The sequence below is a fragment of the Apodemus sylvaticus genome, chromosome 8 (genome assembly GCF_947179515.1).
Source record: "Apodemus sylvaticus chromosome 8, mApoSyl1.1, whole genome shotgun sequence".
NCBI classification, from domain to species: Eukaryota; Metazoa; Chordata; class Mammalia; order Rodentia; family Muridae; genus Apodemus; species Apodemus sylvaticus.
This window is the reverse complement of record NC_067479.1, coordinates 73,014,199-73,041,714: the sequence shown is the minus strand read 5'-3', so window position 1 is coordinate 73,041,714 and position 27,516 is coordinate 73,014,199. Positions and strand designations below refer to the sequence as shown.

The following is a 27,516-nucleotide window of genomic DNA, read 5'->3' as shown; positions in this document are numbered from 1 at the left end:
CTTCCATTATGATCCCGGCTGAGGGAGCTTGGAAATCCCAGCCTCTGCTCTGCTGGGCCTCTTTCCTGACATCACTGCCTCTCCCAATCCAGTGCGCCCTGCTCCGACCACATTCTGCACCAGTGAGCAGGAAAGACTTGCTTAGGAACGACTGTCTCTATGAGGGAAGCCCTGCGTTTTGCCAGACTTACCTCTTGAATTTTGTTCCTGCGTTAGCTCAAACAAGCCTTTCCTGGCCCTTACATTAAAAGCAGATGCCTGCATTGAACCTCACCGCTGGTGCCAGGCGTGGCAGTACATCCCTGTACTTCCAGTACCGGAGAGGCTGGAGCAGGAGGATTAAGAGTTCAAGTCCAGCCTGAACTACCACAGTGTCCCCTGACTCACAACAAACAACACTTATCAGAAATCACTTCTACTTTGACCGTAGTGCCCACAGTCTAGAATGTCTTGGTGGTTCCATGCTTCTGCCTCCGTACTTAACTGTGAGTTCCACAAGAGCCACGATTACCCTTGTCTATCGTGTGGTTCTACAGTGAGTAGAATGCCAGCCATGATAAGTGTGTCATAAGCCCTTCTGAAGAAAACAATGAGCTGAGGAGAAGGAAACTGAGGACGGACAAAGGAGAGTGAAAGACGTTGAGTGTGGTCCTTATGCCTGAAATCTTAGCACTCAGGAGGCTGAGGCAGGAGAATTGCTTTGCCTTCTAGGTCAGCCTGGGCTTCAGTTGTAAGACCCTGTCTCATCAAACAAAAACAAAAACAGAAAGTGAAGCTGTTGATGGAACACCAGGATGCAGGCTGTGCTACCCTGAGGAGGCGTCCAGACCCCAAGTGAGCTTCTAGGAGCATTTCCTTTAGAGGCTGTGATACTTGGGAGGTTTGAAGGCAGGGCAGGTGGGTGGAGCCAGCCTTTATCTCAGAGTGCAGCCCTAGCTAGCCTCAGATGTTGACAGCTGGAGCTAGCAGGGGTTTTGCAAACCTTCCCAGTTGCAGAAGGCCAGCAGTCTGTGGGACAGGTGGGTGGAGCCCGAGCTTATCTCCCAAGTACAGTCCTAACCTCAGATGGTAACAAAGGAGGAGCTTGCGGGAGTTTTGCAAACCGTCCCGATTGCAGCAGGGCTGGATGGCCTGGCCAGGGTGACCACGACTCTAGGTGTTGGCGGGTGTTGGCGGGTGGTGGTGATAGGGGTTTCAAGTTTGAGCCTTTTGGATGAAGTCTAGCTTTCAGGCCACCAGGGTGGAGCCAAGCTCTGTTTGGCTCTCTACCTACATCATACTTTGGTTCTTTTAAAGACAAGCAGGGGACCACAACCTGCAGGTGGGTCTTTTCCTGCAAGCAAGGCCTTCCCTTAATGACAAAGGACCATCCCTGCTCCCTCAAGTCACAACTGATGGCCATTTTGATGAAGTCGAATTGCCTCTTTTCCTTTGAAAACACCCACCTTCTCTCCTCCATGGAGAGACTCACCGAGCTTATCTCCCAAGTACAGTCCTAACCTCAGATGGTAACAAAGGAGGAGCTTGCGGGAGTTTTGCAAACCGTCCCGATTGCAGCAGGGCTGGATGGCCTGGCCAGGGTGACCATGACTCTAGGTGTTGGCGGGTGTTGGCGGGTGGTGGTGATAGGGGTTTCGAGTTTGAGCCTTTTGGTTTGAGCCATTGGTTTTCAGAGCTCAGGCTAGAGAGTACTGTCCAGGTTAGACCGCTCTTGTTTTCAAGGAGGAGTTGGCTTTCTTAGGAACTAGGGAATGTCTGAGGGGGACTACACAGGCTGTCTCATCCCTATATTCTAGAGTCTTCTCACCGGTGTGGTGCAGGGCAAGCACTGGAGGTGAAGAGGCCTCTTTCCACCACAACCCCAACCGGGATCTTGCAACACTGGGATGGGGGCCCTAGGGGCCCCGGGAGTGAGGCAATCTCTGGGGGTTGGGAGGTGTGCATGGAGGGGGGCAGCTTTCACAAGCACCCGCTGACTGACCTTGGTAGACTCACCTTGGACAGCTTCCTCCCTGGTGGTATCTGTATCTCTCCACGACCTTCCTTCTCACAGGCTTCCCTGTAGACTGAGATCGAGGAGTCTCAGTTCAGGACTCCTGTCCATTACCCCAGTTCAGCTCAAGAAGGAAAAGGGGGCTTCCGAACAAGGGGAGTGGATATGGGGGGCAGGGGAAAGTTGCTTCAGTGTTTTTCACAGGTTCCCAAATCCCAGGCTTGGAACTTTTGCAAACTGCAGCAGGGCTTGGCCAAGTGCCCCTCCCTCCTCTCCTCCTGCTGTGTCCTTTCCCTGTGGACAGCCCTGAGAGGTCATTCTCAGGGCAGAGATAAAGCGGCTCGGCTCTGAGCTCCAGCTTCAGGGCAGAGGGAACCTCGGGGGAGTAGTTTGCCAACTCCTTTCTGAAGAGGAGGTATTTTCTGGACCCACGTTGGTCCTTCAGGCCATCCAGCTCTGCTTAGCCCTTTGCCCCTCCCCCCCACCCGTGCCCACAGTGAACACTGAAGAACATCAACCAACCTCCTGGGAAGTTTTTAGGTTGCAACTTAAATGTCACTCCCTCCAAGAGGCCTTTAACTTTCCTAGCTGATTGTTAATTTGATTTCCCTGGCAGACGCCCTCACGTGGGATAATGATCAGGAAAGCGCTTTTTCCAGGCATGCAAGGAGAGTCTTGGAAAGCCACAGGAATGGAGTACCAGGGATCCAACAGCAGCAGAGACATCGCCACACCAGGGCTCCAAGGGCAGAGGAATGCTCAGAGAGGGGCCAGCATGGAGGCTCTGTCTCCTTCTCCTCTAGCCCTCCCCCCTCACGCCAGTCTCCTCCCTTCCATAGGGAGCCTGTTGATGAAGGAAGGCAGCCTCCTGGGAGCAGAGCACCCTGGGAAGGGACAGAGAAGGTGGGTGGAGGGGCCACGGGAGACAGGAGACATGCTGGCTCATTACCGTTCCCTCCCTATTCCTGCAGCTGAGAAATTGTCTCTTTCTCAGGAAGGATGCTTGAATAAATTACTTTGGTCAAAGCCAACTAATGTCAGACTGAGAGGCTCCTGCAGGTGGCAAGACATCTCAGGATAGAATCAGACAGAAAGGAGGTGTGTATGTGTGTGTGTGTGTGTGTGTGTGTGTGTGTGTGTGCTTGGCTGTTCTTTGTCATATCCCATTGGGATCTCACTGGGGACGTGACTCTTCTTCAGCCTCAGTGCCAATTAGAAAGACTCCTGTCAGTTACTCAGAGGATTCACAGGTCGCTGGGGGAGTGGGCGTCGGAAGGAGACAGGGCTCAGAGCCGTGGGAAAGATCCTCAGGCAAAGCAGACCCAGCATCTAATGCCTTCAGAAGGAGTCCAGGCGTGGATGGGAAGACCGTAAGCTGAGAGGAGTGCATGGGGAGGCCAAGACACCAGCTGCATTCTGTGCAAACTCTCTGTGCATCCCCGACACCCCTAGGCTGACTGAGAAGTGAGAGGAATTTCACAGGTGACACAGAGTTGGGTAGCTTCATCTCCTATTCAAATAGTGTCCATCAGTCCTTCCACCCCAAAGGTTCAAGTTTCCCCTGATCAGCTGAAGACCTGAGGATGCAGGAAAAAGAGAGGGTGCTGAGACACAGAGGCAAAGGGGGGGGCACGGTTGGCTAGCCTAGAGGGTGTTAGCCTGGACGTTAGCCTGGTCGTCAGGAGGAGGGTGTGATGGCGGAGCTGTGGACAGCATGTTAGCATCTCTAGGCGTTCATTTGAACATCTTGCACACAAGATGCACAAAGTGCCTGGGACACTGTTAAAAGTTTCTACCACTGAGATCTGAAGTGGAACAGACCTGTGATCACACACACACACACACACACACACACACACACAGTAGCTCTTATCCTGTTTACCCATCTCTAACATTGTGGGGGCAATTCATAGTGTTGTTCTGTGATGTTAGTGCTGGGACCTGGAGTCTTGTGAACACTAGGCAAGCACTCTGCTAACTCAGACCCACCCCGGCCCCATAATTATCCCTCAGCTGTCTGTGCTGGTTTTCACTGCAGCGAGAGGAGAGGAAAGGTACAGTGCTGAGGCAGCGAGGGACTGGGCGAGCGCTTACCCACGTTGGCCCTCCCTGCTTTATCTACAAGATGTGGCTCCCACTATCTTGCTTGTCTGAGGGCAAAGCTCACCCAGATGATCTCTTGAGGTCTCTCCTAGGACTTCGAGATCTGTGATTTCATGGAGCTAATTTTGATTCTGCCTCTGAATAGTTGTGTGATTCGAGGTGGTCTCTCTCTCTCTCTCTTTGTGTGTGTGTGTGTGTGTGTGTGTGTGTGTGTGTGTATGTGTGTGTGTGAGTCCCCAGGCTCCTCACCTGAAGAATGAGAAGCTTAGAGACCTGATGTCTTTTTGCTTTTAGCAAAATGGAACTGGAACAAATACACTCACTACATGTTAAACTCCATTTTCCTAGGAAAATAACAGCGTGGGCTAGGTACTCAGATTCCTCCTGTGCAGATGAGGAAATTAAGACCGGGAAAGGAGAGGTAACCGGTTCAAGGTGAGACAGCAAGCGGACGCCCACAGCTACCGTTCGGTTTTGCTTCCCCGGACCACAGTCCCATGTGCAGCTTCTCAGGCACAGACTGTCCTGTCGTCGGCTTCCTCGTGGTCAGTGCTCTCACACACAGATCCTAACTGATTTCTCCCCGCGCTTCCCTTCCCTTCCCCAGTGGCTTGGGACATAAAGGATAAAGATGAGAGTGAGGATGTAGAACAAGAAAAGAGACAGAGTGCTGGACCAAGAGCTTGAGGGACCATAAATGTGACATAGCCATCAGAAAAATTTCCCTTGGTCACCTGGGAAATGAGCTCCCTGGCCTAAAGTCAGAGAGCAGCAGGCCAGGGGCCAGTGTGGGCCTGGCACTGGGGCTGTGTAGCGCTGGGATCACCCTGAGCCCCAGGATTCTCTCAGGGTGGGACACAGCAGAGACTGCTGCAGACACTGGCATGCACTGTGGCGGCACCAAGCATGTGCTCAATGTACAAGGACCAAGGGGGCAGCTGGGTGGACATGGAGGTGAAATGACAGAGAAGCCGAGTGATGGACAGGGCGGGCCGTGGGCAGCATTGAGTATTTCTAGGCATTCATTTGGACCTGGAGTTGAGATAGTGTGGACGAGCTACCCTTTGGGGTCTTCCATGAGTTCATACACAGCACCCCCACCAGGCCCAGGCCCAAGACCCAGTGAACAGCTCCAGCATCAGCAAGTCACAGTGCAGTTTATTCAGCCACAGAATCATTTTGGTCCCGACCTTCCCAGTTACTGGCTGCCATTGTCCGTGATCACTGTCTTAGGCTTGGCCTTCTCAGGACTCTGGGGACCTAGGAGGGTGGGTGGGGTCCTTAGGCTCTGGTGCCCACAGTCTGCCAGGCAAGCTCAGCTGCAGCCCCCGACACCCTTGATGAGGCTGGCAGCCTCGGGGATCTGGCGGAAGAGGTTGCGCAGAGTGTCTAACTCCTGGGTGAGCTGGTCCACGCGGCTGCGCAGACGCTCATTTTCAGCCATGTATTCCAGCACCTTCTGCTGTGTCTCCATAATGCGCCTCTTGGCTTTGTCTCGGCTCTTGCGCACCGCGATGTTGTTGCGTTCGCGTCGCAGCCGGTACTCCAGGCTATCTTTGTTCACTGCCTTCTTGCCCTTGTGTGAGGGGCCGGCAGGGGAGGGTGCCTTGAGAAGGGGGCTGCAGGGAGGGGCAGCAGCAGCCACAGGGGCCTGGAGGGTAAGGGGACAGAGAGGTGAGGGTCCACCAGGAGGCAGAGTGACCGCTAAGCAGGAATCCCAGCAGCAAGCCCTCAAAGGAATATAGGGCCCCTAGGGAGCCCCCATCTCCCAGGCATCGCCCTGTCTCTGTGAAAGACTGTAACCCATACGCATATGGTCTTTGGTCTGAGACCAAAGCTTTCTTTTTGGCTCTCTCTGAGGACCCTTTCCTTTGGTTTGTCTGTAATAAGTCTCCTGTTCTAAAATTCTAGTCAGCCGCATTTCCTCATCCAGAAGCAGGCAGCAGAGAAACTAGAGACGGGGTATAGCAGATAGCAGGAAAGCTGGTCCCGCCCGAGATCAGTGCAGAGCATCTCTAAGTGTCTTCAGGACACACAAGAGTTCTGAGAAATAAATTCCCAGAGACGGGAAACAGGGCCTTGGGTAGGTCATATTCACAGAGGAGCACCAGACATAGACTTGTTAGAGATGCCCAGTAGTCAGAATTCTCCCATCCAACCACCTTGCTCCAACCCGGGGGAGGAAAGGGCGACAGCTACCTTGGTCTTACCTTGAGGACGCGCAGGGGCTGGCCAGGTGCTGCCAGGGTGGGGGGGAGATGCACCGCTGTCTGCCCACAGTGTGCCACTTGGTACTGCAGGGGATTGAAGCTGCCTCGGCTGGTGCCTCGGTTGCCCTCTGGCCCACGAGGCTCCTCCTTTACCGCCACAGCCCTGGGGTCGTAGCTTCCTGGGTTGCTGTAGATGCCAGGCCCCAACGCCTTCCTATCTGGGCCAAATGAGTGTGACGGGTAGGCAAATGGCCGAGGGTCAGCCGGCAGGTAGTGAGGAAATGAAGGGGTTCCTGGGCCCTTAAGGCTTCGGGCTTCAGGCGTTGGCTTCATGGCGAAGAGGTCAGAAAGTAGCTGTTCTTCCCCAGTCTCGATGTAGGCCGAGAGGTCGATGGAGGCCTCATGCTCACACATGTCCCCCAGCTCCCCGGGCCCAGCTCGACCCCCTGAGAACTCAAGTGGCTGCTGGCCACCCCGAGGCTCACACTCATAGTAGGTCCCGTGGGACATGGCCGGCCCGCCCCCTTGGCTCCCCGCCCCTGGGTCCTGTGCTGGAGGCACTCGCTTGCTCGCTCGCTCGCTTGCTCGCTCTCGTTGGGATGCTCAGCCTGCCCTTTCCGGATCTCCCCCTGTCCCAGATCTGCCCTAGCTCTGCCCTCTCTGATCCTCTGTCACCAACTCCTACGTGGCTTCTCTCCTCCTCTGCTTCCCTTTCCTTCTGTAGTCAGTGCCTCTTCCTTTCTTCCCTTTTCCCCTCTCTCCTTGGTGTGACTCAGGGAGGGGCAGGGCACACCCCGGAGGGGGGGGGGTGCTTAGCAGTTAGGGCGCTCTTCGCGGAGGCCCCAGCCACAGTCCAGAAGTTGCTGCTTAGGAAAATGGTCCTTCTTGCCCTGTGAGCTTAAGGGGTTCTAATCCCTTGCCCAGAGTAGCTTCTCCGAATGGCTGTCTTCCTCCGACTTCCAAAGAGACCTGTGCAGAATGAGGCGCCAAGCTAGAGCCAACAGACAAAGCGCTCCTCCGGTGCCAACTTGGTCTAAACTCCTCCCTGATGCATCTTCCTCCCTGTTTCCTCCAAGTCCTGAACTCCACCTACCCTGGGGTAAGTTCCTTCTGTAGCCCCACCTCCCATGACATTCTTCTCTGTGCAGACCATCATCGTTTGAAAGATTTGGGAAGCAGTGATAGATTCTAGGACCTAACTACCCCTGGCCCCAGTATAGGGTATGCCCATTTGCTAGTTTTTAGACAGGGTCTCATGAATGTAGCTCGAGCTGGCCTTGAACTCACAGAGTTCTGCCTGCCTTTGCCTCCAGACGGCTGCTATTAAGGTTCTTTGGTTAGGTGTTTGTACAGGGCTTGTGTGCGTGTCTCCAGTCCTGGCTACTGCTAGCAGCTTGCCACAGCCCTGGGCTTCTTGGACATAGCTCAAGTTTCTGGTCAAGACATGGGCCCTGAACCTCAAAGCCCAGGGCCCAGGCAGGCTGCTGCCCCAGAACCAACAGACAGGATCTGCTGGAGGCCTCAGTTGCTCCACCCTGAGAGAGGCTCAGGCTGACCCCACCCGCACTGGCCAGAGGCTCTGCCTCCCATTTCCTGTGCCCTGGGCTGCATGCAGGCCCTGGAGCTCAGTGCAGCGTATTTGCTGCTTTCCTTCTGCATGACTGTTTTCTGACCTCTAGTGCGTGTCTCTCGGGTCCACTTCCTCTTGTAGGCTTGAGAAGTCTTCTCTCTAGTCCTCACCTCTTCCTGGGGCTCTTTAAGGGTCCAGAAGCCAGTAGCTGCCTGCCTGCCCCTCTTGATCTTCTAGTAACTCCCAAAGTTCATTTTTCTTTTTTGTTTGGGAACTCCCTGCTCTCTCCAGTCAGTTGTGACTCTGTGTCAGGCAGGGTTCTAGATTTAGTGGCAGGAAAGAGGCATGAGAAGTGTGTTACTTTTTCTTTTCTTTTCTTTTCTTTTCTTTTTTTTTCTTCCTTCCTTTCTTTCTTTCTTTCTTTCTTTCTTTCTTTCTTTCTTTCTTTCTTTCTTTCTTTCTTTCTTTCTTTCTTTCTTTCTTTCTTTCTTTCTTTCTTTCTAACGTTGAGTTTCCCTGTTAGCCTAGGCTGGCCTTGAACTCTCATTTTCCTGCTTCAGCCTCTGTGGAGCTGAGTTGACAGGTGTGTTGTCATACCCTCCTGGCTCACTCTCTCTCTTTTTAAAAATATTTTATTTTATGTATATGAGTACACCATTGCTCTCTTCAGACACACCAGAATCAGATCCCATTACAGATGGTTGTGAGCCACCATGTGGTTGCTGAGAATTGAACTCAGGACCTGTGGAAGAGCAGTCGATGCTCTTAACCGCTGAGCCATCATCTCTCCGGCCCCCCTTCTGGCTCTTTTATTGCAAGCAAATGTTCTAGGGGGAGGGACAGAATTTTTTAAAATGAATTTATTTTTATTATTCTAAAGTATATGAGTATGTGTGTGATATGTATGTGGGGTGTGTGTGTGGTGTGTGTGGTATGTATGTGTGTGTGTGTGGTGGTATATGTGTGGGCTGTATGTGGGGTTGTGTGTGTGGTGTGTGTGGTATGTATATATTGTGTTGTATATGTGTTGGGTGTGTGTGTGTGTGGTGTGTGGGTGGGTAGGTGGGTGTGGGATGATGGTGTGTGTGTGTTGTGTGTGTTTGGTTTGTGGGTGGGTGGGTGGGTGTGGGATGATGGTGTGTGTGTGTGTGTGTGTGTATGTGTGGTGTATGTGTGTGTTTGTGCACACTTCCAGGTACCCATGAAAGCCAGAGATATCGGATCTCCTGGAGTTGGAATTACAGGCCCTTGTGAGGCACCCAGTGCGGCTGCCTGGAGCCAAGCTCAGGTCCCCTGGAAGAGCAGTAAGTGCTGTGAACCCTTGAGTTATCTCTCCAGCCCTAAGAATCAGAATATTTTCTAAGATGGGTATTCCGAGGACCTGGTAACTGTGAGGGGTCACAGTAGAGGTAAGCTTCAATAGGTTTCATAAAATAAAACTGTAAATGTGACTTGCCCACAAGTCAGAGAAGGTACCCTTGATGAATCCTCCATCCCATCCCCTCTAACGCCACGGTCCACCCCATGTGCCTCCCCGCAAAGCCCTGGCCAAGCAGGGGGAGAGCCAGCCGTATTGTAGACACGGAGCACCGGAAATAGTGGGGCGATTTGTGCTCTTTGGTCCACAGGTCCTTAGTCAAACAGGTACTAAGGCTGAGAGAGATTTCAGTTTGGTGACCTGACGCTATTGACCACTAGGTGGCAATATTGGTTCCCAAATTGTATACTTTTTGGGTCTGCGACGGTTTTGAATCAGGTGGACAGCAGGGGGCAGCCTTTCTCAACTCTGGCACCAGCCCTGGTCGCTCTATTCTGGGAAGCCGGAAGAAGCATAGTCAAGATTGGGATTCTCAGTCAGGTTGCCGGTAGTGTGGGAAGGCTAGGAGGATTGGTGCCAGGACCTGTTTCAGAGAGAAATTCTGTCCCCTCTTTGACTGTGGAATAACGACAGTGGGTGGACCTTGTGTCCTCTGATAAAGCTTTTTCCAATCCATGAAGCGTGCACTTTTTCATGCTGACCATTTTGCAGTGTGCTAAGGAGGGGGGAGATAAAGAGGTATTTTTATCCTAATTTTATCGACACGGAAAATAAGGGGGAGAGGCTGCACCAGGGAATGGATGGCTTCTTGATTTCGGAAAGGGCCGCTGGCATGTTCTTGAAATGGCCCTGGGAAGAGAGGGCTGCAGTAGGCGTTGTCGTATGACTCAGGGATTCTCCTTCCGCCTTGCTAGCTGCCTTGGGTAAAGGGAGAGGTGCAGGGTAGCGCTTGGTTCCCCGCGGGAGGTGTAGAGATAAAGCCAGCAGGAAATGAGAAGATCTGTCACTGTGTCCCTGTGAAATAAGTGATGCAGGTGTCTGGACCCGCGGGGCTGGCGCTGGCGCTGCCTGCAGGCTGACGTTAGCGTTACCTAGTAACTGAGGCAGAAGAAGATAGGGTGTAGATAGGGAAGCAGGAGAAGGGATTAGGAGAGGAGGAAAGCAAGGTAGGAAGGCAAAGCCACCTAGAGCCTGGGAGGGGAGCCTTGCCTTGCTCTGCGGGACCATTTTCCTGTTGCTACTGCAGTGGCTACCTGTTTGCATTAACTAAAACAATGGGTGTATATTGTCTCAGTGGCTTGTGACAGGCTTCTCTCCAGGAGGGCCTCAGAGGATTCCCTGCAGGGCAGAAGCTAAGAATGACTGTGAAGTCTGAGAGGGAACTTGACTCAAGCCTGGTTCCGGTCACTCACCAGCTCTCTGACCCTGTAAAATGGCAGGTTGTTTAAACTTTGAAAAAAGATAGTGTGTGTAAAACAACTGACTCAGTGCAGGCTGTCTCCTCCCTTTCCAGACCTCTCCACTGCAGTTTCTCCTGTCCCCAGAGCACACACTCCTGCTGCCTTGGAGGTTACATTGACAAGCATTTTAAAAATCTGGGTTTTAAATAACAGAAAACCCATGAGGGTATGGTGGTGCATGCTTCTAATTCTAATGCTGGAGAGGCAGAAGCAGGGGGCTCTCCATGAATTTGAGGCCAGCCTAGTTTACATAGCAAGTTTCAGGGCTGGTCAGGGCTACACAGAGAGAAAACCATCTTGAAAACCAACCAACCAACCAAGCAACAAAACAACAAAAACAAAAAACAAAACAACAAATAAACTTGGATTTTAAATTGTTTTGCATATTTATTTATGATGTTATTTGTTTTGTTGAGACAGGGTTTCTCTGTGTAGCCCTGGCCTCTCTTTCCTTAGTTGTTGATCTATATATTCCTAAATACATGAATACTACCTACTTAGTCTGTATAACGAATGTTACTTGTGTGTAGGTATTTTCGGGACTGACCGTTTGGTATCAACAAACCAGTTGGTGTGCTTTCCCCGGGGAAGACTGTTTCTCCAGCTCCCAGTATTCCTTAGTTACCATGGTTCTTTGTCTAGGGCTGATGCCTTGTGAGCCTTCTCCTCCCATGTTAACATGTCTCTTGGGTTCATCTTTGTTCAGGTCGTGTCTAGGCAATTGTGGTGGTCTGAATAGATTTGGCTCCTATAGATTCATGTATTTCGGGGCTGGAGAGATGGCTCAGTGGTTAAGAGCACCGGCTGCTCTTCTGAAGGTCCTGAGTTCAAATCCCAGCAACCACATGGTGGCTCATAACCATCCGTAAGACACCTACAATGTACTTACATATAATAAATAAATAGATTCATGTATTTCAACGCTTGGCCATAGGGAGTGGCACTATTAGGAGGTGTGGTCTTATTAGAGGTGTGGCCTTGTTGGAGGGAGTGTGTCACTGTGGGGGTGGCTTTGAGGTCTTCTGTGCTCAAGCTCCACTCAGTGTGGGATCAGAGCCTCCTCCTGGCTGCCTACAGATCAAGATGTAGAACTCTCAGCTCTTCTAGCACCAATGCTAGAAGTACGCTTCCCACCATGATGATACTGGACTGAACCTCTAAAACTGTGAGCCAACCCCACTAAATGTTTGCCTTTGTCATGGTGTCTCTTCACAGCAATAAAACCCTAAGACAACAGCCATTTTGGTGAGACTTCATGGGTACAGCCTCTCTGACATTTCTAGGAGACACAATCTCACAGCAAACTTCTTGTTTCTCTGCTTTTACAATCTTTTCTGCCTCCCCTTTCCACAGTGTTCCCTGAATCTTAGGTATAGGAATTATGTTGTAGATGGATGTATCAGTTGGGAGTTGAGGAGACTACACTACACTACAACTCCTCATCTCACTGGCTGTGGTTTTCTGTAATGGTCTCTGTCTCATGATGAAACATTTCCTGATGAGGGTGAGATATAGGAAGACACACATTCAGGATGTCGTTAGGGATTCTGTTGGTTGTAGTAGTTGCGGGTTCTCCTTCAAGATCCATGACTCCACTCGCCCTGGGTAGTTGGCTAGGTTTCCAATCCCAGGCATGATTTCTTTCTTCTTGACTGGAATTTTTTTCTTTCCTTTTAGATTTTTTAAATTTGATCTTATGTGTGCAGGTGTCTTGTCTGCTATGTATGTATGTGTAGCATGCCTGCCTGGTGCCCAGGAAGGTCAGAAGAGGGGGTCTGATTCCCTAGAACTGAGTTAGAGATGTTTGAGCCACCATGTTGGTGCTGGGAACTGAACCTGGGTTCTCGGCAAGAGCAAGTGCTCTTAACCCCGGAGGCATCTCTCCTGCCCCGCACTCGGGTACTTCAGAGGACAACTTTGTTGTGTGAGTCAGTTCTGCCCTGTGGATCTCAGGGACTAAACTCCAGTCATCGGGCTTGGTGGTCAGCACCTTTATCAGCGCTGTGGCCTCTGGCTCTTGTTTTTCTGCTCCCCTCCTTCTTTTTTTGTTTCTTTTTTCATGGGATGCAGCTTTTTAAAAAAGAGCTACTTACTTATGTATCTGGTTGTTTTGTCCCCATGTAGATCTGCACACCAGAAGACAGTATCAGATCCCATTGGACCTACAAGTAGAGCTATGTTTGTGAGCCACCATGTGGGTTCTGAGATTTGAACTCATGACCTCTGGAAGAGCAGCCAGTGCTCTTAACTACCAAACCATGTTTACAGCCCCAAGGGATGCAACTTTTTAAAAGATTTATTTTGTTTTTTTTTCTTTGTGTGTGTGTGTGTGTGTGTAATGTACACATTATAGACAATCCTGAACCATCTGATATGGGCGATTGGAACTGAACTCTGGTCCTCTGCAAGAGCAGTGTGAGCCCGAAATTGTTAAGTCATCGTTCCAGCCCCAGGATACTTTTTTAAATATTAAAAGAAAAATCACATTATATTTATGTATGTGCCACAGAGCATTGTAGAAGTCAGAGAAAACATTCAGGGGTTGATTTTCTCTTTCTACCAAGTGGGTCCCAGGCTGTTGGGCTCAGTGGCAGACACCCTTGCGGCTGCAAGTTCTTGCTCACATTTAAAAAAAATTTTTGAGACAGTCTCATAAATCCCACAGTGGCCTCCAATTCATTAGGAACAAAAAATGACCTTGAATTTCTTTCTTTCTTTTCTTTTTTTTTTTTTAAGATTTCTTTTGTTTGTTTTTTTAAGACAGGTTTCTCTGTGTAGCTCAGGCTATCCTTAGGCTTATAGAGGCCTGCCTGACCCTGACTCCCAAAATCTGGGATTAAAGGTGTGCACCACCATGCCTGGTAAGATTTATTTTTATTTTATGTGTATGGTATCTTGTCTACATTTATGTTTATCTGACATGTTCATGCCTGCTACATTCAGAGGCCAGAAGAAGATGCCAGGTGCCGTAGAACTAGAGTTAGAGATAGTTGCAACTGCCATGTGTGAGCTGGGAACTGAACTTATATCTTCTGGAAGAGCAGTTGGTATTCTTTCTTTCTTTCTTTCTTTCTTTCTTTCTTTCTTTCTTTCTTTCTTTCTTTCTTTCTTTCTTTCTTTCTCTTTCTTCCTTCCTTCCTTTCTTCCTTCCTTCCTTCCTTCCTTCCTTCCTTCCTTCCTTTCTTTCTTTCTTTCTTTCTTTCTTTCTTTCTTTCTTTCTTTCTTTCTTTCTTTCTTTCTTTCTTTCTTTTTTTCTTTCTTCCTTCCTTCCTTCCTTCCTTTCTTCCTTTCTGTCTTTCTTTAGATTTATTTATTTTATGTATATAAGCACACTGTAACTGTCTTCAGACACACCAGAAGAAGGCATCAGATCTCATTACAGATGGTTGCAAGCTACCATGTGGAAATTGAACTAAGAACTCTAGAAGAACAGCCAGTGCTCTTAACTGCTGAGCCATCTCTCTAGCCTGGACTTTAAATCTTTGATCATCTTCCAAAATGCTGGGATCCAACCACCATGCCTTCTCTTTCTTTCTTCTTGTCTGTCTGTCTGTCTGTCTGCCTGCCTGCCTGCCTGCCTGTCTGTCTTTTGGTGGTGCTGGGGACTGAGCCCAGGACATCATACATGCTTGCAAAGATTTTACCAGGTAGGCAACATTTTGCTCTTTGAGACTAGCCTGAGGTTTTATTTGTAATCTTTTCAGTAAACCCTGTCTTAATTAGGGTTTCTGCTACTGTGAAGAAACACCATGACTAAAAACATGTTGGGGAGGAAAAGATTTATTTGGCTTACACTTCCTTCCTTCCTTCCTTCCTTCCTTCCTTCCTTCCTTCCTTCCTTCCTTCCTTCCTTCCTTTCTTTCTCCCCCCCCCCCTCTCTTTTGGTTTTTCAAGACAGGGTGTAGCCCTGGCTGTCCTGGAACTCACTCTGTAAACCAGGCTGGCCTCCAACTCAGAAATCCGCCCGCCTCTGCCTCCCAAGTGCTGGGATTAAAGTGCATCACCACTTCCTGGAGGCTAACAGTTTCACATCACTGTTTTTCATTGAATGAAGCCAGGACAGGAACTTAAACAGGGCAGAACCTGGAGTCAGGAGTTAACTAGAGGCCCTGAAGGACTGCTGCCTGCTGTCTTGCTCCACAGAAAGCTGTGCTCAGCCTGCTTTCTTATAGAACCCAGGACCACCTGCCCACTCACGATGGGCTGGGTCCTCCCCCATCAATCACTAATTAAGAAAACGCCCTACAGTCTTGCCTTCAGTCTCTTCTCATTCTCTTAATTGAGGTTCCTTCCTCTCGGTTCGCTGGTGTCAAGTTGAAGGGAACTACTAAGCACAGTGACCACATTTCCTGAATTAAAATTAAGGATGAGCATGCTGCCCCACAAATCCCAGGATATGAAAAGTTGAGGCAGAAGGATTGCTATAAGTTTGAAATCAGCCTAGGTTACAGAGTGGGACCCTTTCTCTAAAAAACAGATAAAGAAACTGTGTAGTAGTGCATACCTTTATTCCAGGAATTGGGAAGCAGAGGCGAGGAAGATCTCAGAGGCTATTCTGGTCTCTAGAGTTATAGTTTAGCCTTGGCTACCCAGTGAGATCCTGTCTCAAAATCAAAAAGGGGCTGGAAAAATGTATTTGCTGTTCTTGTAGGACCCAATGCACTTTTTTGAATTCTGTGGACACCAAGGATGTACATGGTACACAGATATACATGCAGACATAATACACACATAAAATAAATTCATCTAAAAACCTAAGACATCAACAGACCAAAATCAATCCAAATAGAACAAAACAATAAAAATATGGGTCAATTGACCTATCTGAACACTATTCTATCTATCTATCTATCTATCTATCTATCTATCTATCTATCTATCTATTTATTTGAGACAGGGTTTCACTATGTAGTTCTTGGTTGGACTGGAACTCACTATATAGTCCAGGCTGGCCTTGAATTCAGAGCTCTGAGTGCCTCTGCTGTAGCAGTGAGTTTGTGGACACCACCTCGTGCTCCTGGTGGATTGCATGTGTACACCTGCCCAGGAGCTATCTTTGGATCTGCAAATGAAACACATACACACACACACACACACACACACACACACACCACACCATTAGCTACCTCAAAGGCTGGTCACTCCTAAACCTTCCCCTGCTCCCCCAGGCCCAATTGGGGAAGTGGCCAGTGTCCACTTACCTGAAATCACACTTGGCTGATTGGCTTTCTCTCCTGCTGCTACTGCATCCCATCCTCCTTATTTGAGTCATGGTGATTCTTCTCTGTTCCTTTCTGGGACTCTGGGACGCTAAGGGTCCCGTCCCGTGCCCAATCATTGGCCATTGGCATCTTTATTGATTGATCAAAAACCAATTGGGGAAAAGGACCTTTAGCATTTGGACACACAGATTCCCTATTGAATCAAAGCATTAGAACCAATCTCCAAAGAGTTCTTGGGCTAAAGGCATGTGACACTACATAAGTAAATACTCTACAGGAGACAAAGATTATTGGGAATCTGTGATGACTTGCAAAATTCAGTGATAAACTTGTTATTTTTGTAAAATATGGTGAAGTCCTTGGATGCCATAGTCAGAAAGACCGTTGTGTGAGTGTGTTAATGAGTGAGTGTGAGCTGGTGAGATGACTTACCGCCAAGTCTGTTGACTGGAGTGTGGGTTCCAGGACCAACATGGTATAAAAAGTGAGAAAATACCTCTGACCCCCTTACATGGATGCACATGCACAGAATAAATGCATAAGCAAAAATAAACACATAAACAGCCATGACTTAATGGCTTCTAAAAGGTTCCCAAAGTGTGTAAAGAAGACATGTTGTCTAAACTCAGACATTTGAAATTCCTCACACTGCAGTCGATGCCCGGACCAAGACGGGGAAAAGGCTGAGGCTAGGAATCGATGCATGGCATTCTTGGAGACCCACAGCTGCCATCTGAGCTGAAAGATCAGCGGTGCCACCTTATGTGGGGAGAAGCGTCTCCGTTATGTAAGAGGGAATTGAGAGGCCTGGTTGCACCAGAATGGGGGCAACAAGGAGGAGACTCAGCGAGACCAGAGAGAAGAAATGGGGGTTTTAAAGGGTGATGTGAGGTTTGTGGTGCAGCCATCTGTTAGAGGACTGTCACCCTCTGCTTTTGGAATAATCGAGGGTTAGAAGATGGGGTCCAGTCCTACCCAAGTGGCAACGCAAAAAGGTTAAAAGGGTGAAGTGACTTGTCTGAGGGTACGCAGCTGCTCTGTAGCAGGCTGCCCTCTGTTCAGTGGCTGCCATCTTGGCACAGTGCCTTTGAGGATGACAAGCTTCCAGCCTGCCACAGGGACAGCCTGTGCACATCAATGCCGGGCCAGGACTTGCAGCAGAGGTGCCTGAGCCTCAGAATCCCAGGCGCAGGGGAGGGAGGGTCTTGCTGTCCACCCACCTCCTCCACACAGGTCGCAGGTCTGTCAGCAGAGCTGGCTCTGGAATGACTGTGACCCAGGAGAAGCTCCCGGAGGGCAGGCGGCCCAGAAAGGAGGGGCAGAAGCAAGACCCATCAACTTTCCAAAAGACCATGAGGTCCCCTGGCTGTCCTGGAACTTGCTACGTGAACCAGCCTGGCCTAGAACTCACAGAGATCTACTAGTCTCTGCCTCCTGAGCTTGTGATTAAAGGCATATGCCACCATGACCAGCTAGTGTGTTTGTTTCTTATAAATAACCCAACAAAAATTTTTCCCTAGGGGCTAGCAAAACAGCACTTGTTGCTAACCTTAACCCAAATTCTGTCCCTGAGACCCACAGGTTGGAAAGAGAGAACCAACTTGTACAAGTTGTTTTCTGACATCTGCACAAGTGCTGAGGTGCTGGTGTGCATGTGTGTGGACACACACACACACACACACATACACACAGGAACCTCAACGCCTCTTTTTTTTCAGTCCTACTCATCTTTATCTTCCTCCCAGCAATTATCATCTCTTCTGCTTCTGCTTGGCTGGGTGGATCAGGCTCCCTGGACCCGGGTGGGGGTGTGTGGGGTGTGGGGTGTGGGGGGGAACTTTTCCTGCCAGGTGCTGGGATTATGGCCCTCATCTATGCCTTCCTGCACTCAGCCTGGTGCTGATCCCGGGCCCACGTATGACCATTGGACAGCGATGAGCTTTTCTTCCCATTTTGTTTGCAGGATTTCTGGATGGCACACAGACTCAATAACCTTTCAGAATTCAACAGAAGGGAGCCGCGGTAGTCATTAGAAGTACAGGCTCCGTATCCCTAGGCCATCTAGAAGGTGACAACAAAGGCTTTCAGGAATGCAGTCCTGGAAGGATTCTGGGCTAAATAAAAATGCCCACGGGTTCCGATTCAGACGTTATCTGATTATGATTATTAACTCCATCTTCATTTCCGTTTAAAATTTTATTACATGAAAAGAAAATACTCCATAAAACAAACCAATAAAATTTAAAACCTAAATGAACTCAGTGATAGATTATTAAGGTTCTAGCTCTGCCCCCAAACCACCATACATTAAAAAATCCAAAAGAAATAGAAATACCAGCTTCAAAAATAGTTATCTAAAAAGTAAGGCATCCACTTTAAAAAAAAAAAAAGGAGAGAGAGAGACAATAATAACTCCAGGAGGGGCAGGCACAGGCTGAAGGAATGAGAGGAGAGGGGTAGAGGGGTGGTCCCTGGCCCCCCAGAGGCCCCACAACCTGACTGGACTGTATTCTGAAGGACATGATTTAGCCCAAACCCGGCCTCTCACCAGGGAGGGTGAGCTGGGTGGGGAGTTGGGAGACCTGCTGTCAGGGGCCAGGAAAGGCCCCTGGGTCCTGTGTATTCCAGTTTGAGTTGATGCAACAGGGTTAGGGTTCTGCCTTGGGATCAAAGGGTCCTGTCCTAAGCACAGCAGGTGTGGAGGCTGTCTGGAGAAGGCAAACTCTGTCACCTTCCTGCAGAGCACAGACCACAGCTCTCCTGGAAGGGCCTTTCCTGAGCTCCCCAAAGCCTCCTCTGTCCTCTCATCCCACAGGGGATGGCAGAAGGTGGTGGGGTTGTTTGTGTTGGGGGAGGGGAGAGAAACTGGCCTTCAGAGAACATTCTCCCCACCCCACCCCCACCCCCACCAACAACACGGTCTCCCCAGGGTGAGAGATGGGGGGAGGGAAGCACCCTTCCTTCCTGGGAAGGATTTAACACCAGGTCTGCCCTGAAGGGAGAAACAGGGAGCATGGTAGGCCCAGTTCTCAGGTGGGAGATGACTTAAGGCTGGTTTGACTCTAATTTCAGGCCTGAAGGACTTGGGGATCCTTCATACCTGCTCCTTGAGCCCCAATCCAGGGGAGGAAGGGGGCGAGGGTGCAGACAGCTGTGGCTGGGAAGATGCTGGGAAGAGAGGGTTACTGCTCTTTCACAGGGGGACAGGGAGGAGCTGAGTCGCTTTGCCCTTCAGAGAGAGAGAGCTCTTAGACTGAATAGAAGAAGTCTTTCTGGCTTCAGGGAGCTTTGGCACCACAAGGGGATAGGAGGCAGGGGCAGGGCAGGGCAGGGCAGGGCAGGGCAGGGCAGGGGTCCACTTCTGCTGTCTGCGCCTTCCCCTATACATCCCACAAGCCTGGCTTAGAGCTGGGGCTGGGGCAGCCCTCCTTCTTGGTCCTTAGCTCAGTGGGAGGAGGCATCCGGAAGGGAACCTTCTGGGTAGTGTGTGGAGGCTGGGCAGTGGAGCCTTGGTAGTACAGAAGAGTGGAGAAGAAGGCAGAGATGTGAACTCTCTGCCTTTTGGTTCCCTGGTGATCGAAGCCACAACTGAGTCTCTCCCGCTGACTTAACGGGACAGGACGATCTGAATTGTCTTCCCCAGCTAACTCTCTGGGGCTGCTACCTTTTTTCCAATGGATGTTTCACCTGGGCTTGGGATTAGGGAGAAGAAATAGTAGCGAACCCAGGTTTCTTAGAGGCACCTAAGGGGCATGGGCCCAGGAGGAAGGGCCCTGTGGGGTACCGAGGCTCCTCCACTCTCCTCTAAACTTTAGGGTGTGCGCAGGCCCGGCACACTGACCTTAACCGGGGGCCTCGGTGCTGGAAGCAGGTTCTTTGGGTACAAAGGTTAGGGTCTTTGTTTAGAATGTCTCACTGTGGATGCCCAGGTCTGGCCCCTGCATTACAGGTGTGTGTGTGTGTGTGTGTGTGTGTGTGTTGGGAGGACCTAGGCATGGATACAGGGCAGAAAGGACGAAGGGAGGAGTGGCCATCTAATGGCCAGCGGTCTTCAGGGTTGCTCCTCCGCATCCGGGTCCTTGACAGGAGTAGGCTGGAAGATGGGCTTGTGCTGTTCCTCTACCTCATCAACTGTTTCCTCAGTCCCCGAGTCCCCCTCCTGGGGATACACGACCACACACATCTTCTGACTCACTAGGGTTAGGGACTCTGTGGAAGGAAACGATACAGAAGCTGGGTCAGTGATAGTGTGCCACCAGCCCTACCAATCAGGCCCTACTCTGGCCAGCTCTTCCGAGGCTTTTACCTCAGAATAGCAAGTGACTTTCGGAGACCAGCTTGTCCATATCCTGCATTATCTGAGGCTGCCTCTTGTTCACCTAGTATCTAGCCTAACACTTTCTCTGTGCCCACTGCCTGCCTGCCCCCATTTCCAGGGTTTATACTGGTCTCCAGCTAACCTATAGTGTGGTTCCTGATGACTGACTGGCAGGTTGCCTAAGGTCTGTGCGGGGAGGCCAGCTGGTCTTGTCTCCCTAGAGAAATGTCAGATGTCATTTCTGGCCCTGAATTGTGAGCCCTGTGGACTCAAGTAAGGAGGGACCTTGGCTTCCTGATTCTGGCTTGGCTCCCCAGTGAGACTGCTATATGTACCTTTCCAAGAGGACCTCTTTCCGGTCACCACTTACCAATGAAGTCATTGAAACACTTGGGTTTGTGTTGCCAGTAGACACCCAGGAAGTAGACAGGAACTCCCGTCAGCATGATGGCCAGGCCGATGCCACACACTACTGGCTCTGACCACAGGCTGAAGATCAACAAGAAGGCCCAGAACAGCAAGTAGATGATGGGAAACAGCAGGCTGATCTGTGGGACACAGAAGGGTGTGGCTCTTAGGGTCTACAGGAGGAGGGCCCCCTCTTTTTCACCCTCATCCTTGAGGGAAACAGATAAGCGGCATCCAGCTCCATGCCCCACACTCCAGGCCCCTCTAGGCACTGCATCAGTGGATGCTGGGGAAATTGGGCAGCGGGACAGGGGCGTAGAGGATCGTTATTGTTCATGCCCTTCCCAGGCGAGGTCAGAGAAGACCTCATGACTCTTATAAGTGCCTATGGCAGCAGAGAAGCCCAGGGGCTGGGAATCTGCTTAGGATATTAGAGAACACTTGCAGGGGTCCTTGGGAGGAGGAGAGGAAGGGAGGAAATGACCTGGGTCTGTTTGAACTTCTGTCTTCACTCCCAAGGCCCGGCCAGACCTCATCTGAATATACCATGGCAATGAGCAGCACCTGCACTAGGATCAGCCTATTTCTCTCAAGCCACAGGAGAAGGGGACATTACTGAGTCCCAGGAGACCAGGGAAGCCAAAAGCGGATAAGGTGGGCTAGGGCCCCGGGCTGCATGTTGGTCTGAAGGAAACGTCAGCTACACAGGCTTGGCTTCTTGCTGACCACATGTGTTGGGTACCTTAGATGCTTCCTGACCTGGGGGGTGGGGAGCTGTGTCTGCTGCCTACCTCCCTTCCTACCTCAGAAGGAGATGAGTTTATCTAGCTCCCCTCCCCTCTAGGAGGTGTTTTAGGTATGGGAGAAAGTGACAGTGATCACGTTGGGCGGGGGGATCTGAGAGATTGGAGAGTCCTTTCTCAGTAGGAAGACTCTAGAAGTATCTTGTCTGTGTTTCTAGAACAGGATCCTCAAATAGCTCCAGGCTCTATCCGGTTTTAAGAGAACCCAGCATGCCAGTGTATCTTGTTCTGAGCAACGGAAGAGCCAACAATATCAGTTTCTTGTTTGTTCATTGAACCTGTGTTTAGTCTTGGGACTTTGAAAAGCAAGGACTATAGGCATAGCTGGAAAGTGTCAAGAAAGATGTTGCAGTTTGGTCTGTTGCTATGTACTGTGATTCTAAATAAATACTGGCCCCTAGGGTCCGGTTGCCCCCAGGGACCAGGGAGTTTCCACACACATCAAGTGATGCTATGTAACCTTCCTCCTAAATTTAAAACTATTGATTGAATAAAGATGCCTATAGCCTATCGCTGGGCAGAAGAGAGGTGGGTGTGGTTTAGGTTCCTGGGCCTGAGGCAAGAGCAGGATGGCGAAGAGAAGAATGTGGGGAGAGAAGATACCATGGGGTAGGTGACCACCACGAGGGCTGGCCAACCGGAGTTAGGAGCAGCCCAGATGGAACATGCAAGTTATAACCCGGGCTTCTTTACAGGGAAGTAGATACTAATAGCTTAGCGGTTAGATAGTTTCCCAGCTCTAGTGCATTACCGGTTTATCATAAATATAAACGTTTTGTGTCTTTTATCTGGGAACTGAATGATCAAAGTCGGGGTAAGTCCCTGATTGAGATTAAATATTTACAACTACATATTGGTGCCCAGTGTGGGGCTCGAACCCACTACCCTGACATTAAGAGTCTTATGTTCTACCAACTGAGTATGTACTTGATACCCATCTGGCCAGTGTCTGGAATTCCTACGAGCAGACAGAGGAGACTCACTTTGGGATAGAGGCATAGTATCATGAACCCAGATGTTGGAGGAACAGGGCAGATAAGGGAATCCTGAAAACTATATATATATATAGGAGTGAAGACACGAAATCATTGTCTCTGCACACATCGTCAAGAGCCTCTTACCTTGATGGGACGGGGGATGTCAGGCTTCTTCCAGCGTAGGACTATCTGTCCTGCAACCGTAACCCCGTAAAAGAGGTAGTTGATGAAGCCCACATAGTTGATGAGTGTGTACATATCACTGGTGACCAGCATCAGCAGGGTGGAGAGGCACTGTTGACGTGAAGGAGAAGGAAGGCATTGGGAGACTGGAGGTGTTCACAGGTTAGGGGCTATCCTTCCCCTCCAGGCCAGGTGTGCTATGTTATAGTGGACATCTCAAGATGAGGACTCTCAGCCACCTTGGGTGACCCAGGATGGATTATGCCTTTACTGCCAGGAACTCCTTTCTTTTGGAGTCAAGGTCTCTCTATGTAGTTCTGGCTGTCCTGGAACCTTCTATATAAACCAGGCTGGCCTCAAATTCACAGAGATCTACTTTATTTTCCCCTTTAAAAAATGATTAAACACTAACATAGGCGGGTTGTTTTCTTAACATTCTACAAATGCAAACTCATTTAAGCCTGTAACATCGCTATGAGGTTTTCTCAACGGAAGTCACTTTTCAACCTCAAAACCATCTCTGTGGCTCTCTCAGGATGAGCTATACCCTTTCACTCTGATAGTCTATGGAGGTCAATGAATGCAAGGCTTAGTTCTCCTCCGAGATCTGATGGTGACCAGATCAGATTCTCCCTGAATTCGCCTTGCAGCAGCAGTATCGCGACTCAGAGCTGAGAGAAGCTGAGTGACTCATGGAAAACACTATCTCCTTCCACAGCTTCTGCAACTACCCAATCAAGATGGCCTTCATGCTGCACCTGAACACTCTGGAATTCTCCCAGTGAGCTGTTACCTTGACTTCTGATCACCTCTTGTGGGGACCAAAGCAACTTTTGTCATTGTCGTGGTTGTTTTGAGACAGGGTCGCTCTACTGAGCCCCGGCTGGCCTGGGACTTGCTAAGTAGCTGGTTCCAAGCTCAGAGATCTGCCTGCCTCTGCCTCTTGAGCGTTGGGATAAAAGGTGTGTGCCACTATGTCTGGTTCAACATAATTTGTAAAGCTTTATTCAAGATTCAGAAAGAAAATAAAAATTCAAAAAAATTAACGAGGACCAGTCTTTGCTCCTTTTAAAAACTAAGTCAATGATTCTCAACCTTCCTAATGCTGCAACCCTTTAATACAGTTCCTCACATTGTGGTGATCCCCAACCATAAACTTATATTGTTGTAGGCTATAGAGATGGCTCAGCAGTTAAGACCGCTCTTCCAGAGGACCCGAGTTCAATTCTCAGCATCTATAACTCCAGTCCCAGGGGCCCTGACACCCTCACACTGGCATACATGCAGGCAAAACACCAAGTGCACATGGAGTAAAAATAAATTATTAAAAATAATTTGTTGGCATTTCATAACTGTAATTTGCTACTATTACGAATAGCAATGCAAATATCTGATATTCAGGATATCAGATATGCTACCCATAGGAGTCATGATGCACAGGTTGAGAACCACTGTTCTAAAAGATTCTGCTCTTTTTTTAAAGCCCCATTTCCTCCCTGTTCAAAGCTACCTTTTCTCTATCTTCAGTTTATGAGTTTTCCCCTGTCAGTGTTTCTTATCAGGTGTGCCCTGAACTAGATCTATTTTGATGGCATTTTCCAAGGGGCTGACAGAGTACCCTGGGCAGGAAGTTGGTGGGGTTGGGGGAAGGGTGAGCTATGCAGTGACTGGCAGAGGCTCAGAGCTGTGCCCTGTGGTATCAGGTGCCAGTAAGCCCAGGGGCAGAGACACGAGTTTGTGAGGCTTTGGCATTCCAAGTCTTCAGTTTGAGCCAACAGGATAGAAGAAAAATGAGTCAAGCTGAGAGCTGTAGGTGTTTTAGACTCAGGATCTTTCCTAATTATATCCCTTGACATTCATAAAGCCAGTGACCACATGCGCTAACTCAGCTAGGGCCTAATGAAATGCAGGACTGCATCAGAAGGGTGGCAGGCATGTGTGTGTGCAGGTAGTTTGACTCCCAACCAAGGCTAGGCACAAAGCAGAGGAAGGATCTGCACAAGGCTGGCAGCAGCAGGGGTGGGGGTGGCATGGGGGTGGGGTGCAGGGCCCTTACTGTGAAGAGCAGGGCTGGGATTGGGGTGCAGCGCTTCACGTGGATCATGGCCAACACGCTGGGAAGGTGGCCTTCTCTGGCTCCAGCAAAGAATAGCCTGGCAGGGAGAAAAGTCAGTCAGCCTGGGGTAACCTGGGAACCACTAAGCTGAGGTTCCCTCACGTGCTCTCCTTGGGCCCACACAGCAGCCCCCTCCACTTTAGGAACCTGCCTTTGTGTGCACGATTTCTCGCCCTACATTCACAAATGCAGGCACAGGCAAACCAGAGGCAGCCAATGGATGGGTGAACAGATCGGAGCGTGTGGGGACTGACAGACAGCATGATGAGGCTGGCTCTGGACACCGAGGGGCCACTCTGAATCACCCCTCCCCCCCCATGTCTACAAAGCTACAGGAACAGCGACTCTGCCCTAATTTTTTGTTTTTGGTTCTCTGAGACACGTTCTCATGCAGCCCATGTGGCCCTGAACTTCTTTGTAGCCAAGATGGGCCTTGAATTCCTGCTCCTCCTGCCTCTACCTCCTTAGTACTGGAGCTGTGGTCCATCCCACTGCCTGGCTGTGTTTCTCCTTTACATGAGAAACTTCTTGTCCTTAAGGGTTATTGATTCCCTGGCACACAGCTCTGTGCCACCTGTGCAATGCTGTCACAGCATTCTTATCATATCCAGAGACTAGCTGCTTCTGTGAGAACGGAGTGAGGTCATGGACTGGAAAAACACGGTTTGGAACCTTTGAAGGACACTGAAAAAATTTCTGGGTGGTAGTTTCTTGGGTGTCCATAACTGTCACTACTTTTCAACCACACTTGAAAATTGTACATTTTACTATATAGACACTGCACCTAAAATTTACAACCTTTGAGATGCTCATTCTATCCCCCAAGAAGCCTTCTTAAAAAAACAAAAACTTGCTGGGCAGTGGTGGCGCATGCCTGTAATCCCAGCCCTTGGGAGGCGGAGGCAGGCAGATTTCTGAGTTCGAGGCCAGCCTGGTCTACAGAGTGAGTTCCAGGACAGCCAGGGCTACACAGAGAAACCCTGTCTTGAACCCCCCCCCCCAAAAAAAAACCCCAACCCTAATAGAGGGGTGATGAAAGGTACACACACACACACAGGCTTTGGCGAGGAGCAGAACTGCAAGTATTCTGAATGCTTAAAATTACGACATTGGTTAAAGAAATTAGGATATATCTATAAGATGGAAAATGGTGAAGTTAAGAAAAAAATCATCATGTTTTTCAGACTTTTTATTTCATGTGTATGGGTGTTTGTCTGAATGTATGTCTGTGTACCCTGTTGAGCTTTCTGGTGAAGGCCAGAAGAGTCAGATCGTTACAGATGGTTGAGCCACTGTGTGGGTGTTGGGAGTTGAATCTGGGCCATCTCTCCAGGCCTTAAAATCATGTTTCTGAAAAAAATGATTATGTGAGAACATGCTCACAATACAACATCAAACAAAAATGCAGACTATAAATCCAGGATCCTAAGCTGGGCACGGTGGCACATGCCTGTGAACTCAGTGCACAGAGCCTGAGGGCAGGGTTTCCCATTTGAGGCCAGCCTTACATGAGACCCTGTCTCACAAATACAGAGCAGGAGGGCTGGCTCAGTGGTTAAGAGTACTTGTTGCTCTTGCATAGGAACTGGGTTCAGTTCCCAGCACCCACATGGTGGCTCATAACCATTTGCAATTCTAGTTTAAGGGGGACCTGACACCCTCTTCCTACTCTGTAGGTGCCAGGCACTCACATGATTCATAGATATACACGCAGGCAAATTTATACACATTAAAAAGTGATGTTTAAAAGTGTAAAAAATGGAGGTAATATACACCCTTAGGAGAGAAGGAGATAGTGGAGAGGACAGGGAGAGACCCAGACTCACAGAAAGGGCAGCCCTGAAGGCAGCCCCTCCCTCTTTTCTCTTTATGCCTCTTTCAAACAAAACAAAACAACCGTCCCCCAAATCCATCACCAACAAAAACAACTCCGTAACTACCAGCAAATATTACATATTAGTGTTAATAATCTGTTTTCTTTAAAAAGTTTAACTTCATTTGTGTATTTACGTGTGTGTGTGTGTGTGTGTGTGTGTGCCGTGGCACACTAGTAGAGGTCAAAAGACAACTCGTGTGAGCCAGTTCCCTTCTCCTACCATGTGAGTTGGGTTCCTGGGGTCAAATTCAGGTCACCTTTGCCTTAAGCCACCTAATGGATGGCAGAAAGGTGACAGTGTGACAGTGCACAGCCTTTTGCTATCTGTAGCCCAGGCTGGCCTGGAAATCTTGGCCTTCTTGGTCTAGCCTTTTGAGGGCTGAGATGGGAGGTGTATGCTCTCACACCCGGCCTAAGAGAACTGCCACTCCATGCTTTGTATATAGGGGGGAATGTGGTGACAGCAGCAGCTAGGCGTGCTGAGCTGGCTGTGACTCCAAGTACCCATAACTCACAATGAGTTACTCAGGCCAGCTTCCCTAATTCCATGCAGACCATGCAGCCCCTCTCTTCTTCATGCTAAGGTCCTGTCCAGCCAGCACAGCCTCATGCACTAGAGCCTGGGGGTTCTGTGGGCTTCATCATGCACATAGTCAGGCTGTCATGCATATGCACATAGTCAGGCTCTCATGCATATTCTCTACATACAGCCAGGACCAAGTATAACTATCTGTCCAGCCACATGTCACAAGAAACAATCCCAACTAGGGGACAATGGAGAATATGATGGTGCTAAGCAATGCACACACACACCACAAGCATGCACGCACGCACGCACGCACGCACACACACACCCAGCTTGCTCAGCAAGGACCAACAGATTCAAACTTGGGGACAAAAAAGAATGAAAGAAAGGAAGGACAGAAGAGAGTAGTCAGTGAGCTGAGGTGGCTTGGGAG

The 27,516-nt window shown here is 49.6% G+C and overlaps 2 protein-coding genes across 3 annotated transcripts in view; both read right to left on the bottom strand.

Moving 5' to 3' along the window:
* Nucleotides 1–5,238: 5,238 nt before the first annotated feature.
* Nucleotides 5,239–7,357, bottom strand: Cebpe (CCAAT enhancer binding protein epsilon). Its single transcript, XM_052191483.1, has 2 exons — nt 6,307–7,357; nt 5,239–5,747 (listed from the first exon to the last, which is right to left on the bottom strand). The coding sequence occupies exons 1-2, from the start codon at nt 6,814–6,816 to the stop codon at nt 5,412–5,414; spliced, it is 846 nt and encodes a 281-aa protein (XP_052047443.1). The 5' UTR covers nt 6,817–7,357; the 3' UTR covers nt 5,239–5,411.
* Nucleotides 7,358–18,057: 10,700 nt separating this feature from the next.
* The window catches only part of Slc7a8 (solute carrier family 7 member 8), a 57,214-nt gene continuing 47,755 nt past the window's right edge, over nt 18,058–27,516 (bottom strand). For both annotated transcript variants that reach the window (XM_052191480.1, XM_052191481.1), the window contains 4 exons: nt 24,622–24,718; nt 22,527–22,676; nt 20,565–20,742; nt 18,058–20,085 (listed from right to left, as the gene is read on the bottom strand). In XM_052191480.1, the coding sequence (XP_052047440.1) occupies nt 19,928–20,085; nt 20,565–20,742; nt 22,527–22,676; nt 24,622–24,718 (583 nt within the window). In that variant the 3' untranslated portion in view covers nt 18,058–19,927. The remainder of the gene's footprint in view (nt 20,086–20,564; nt 20,743–22,526; nt 22,677–24,621; nt 24,719–27,516) is intronic.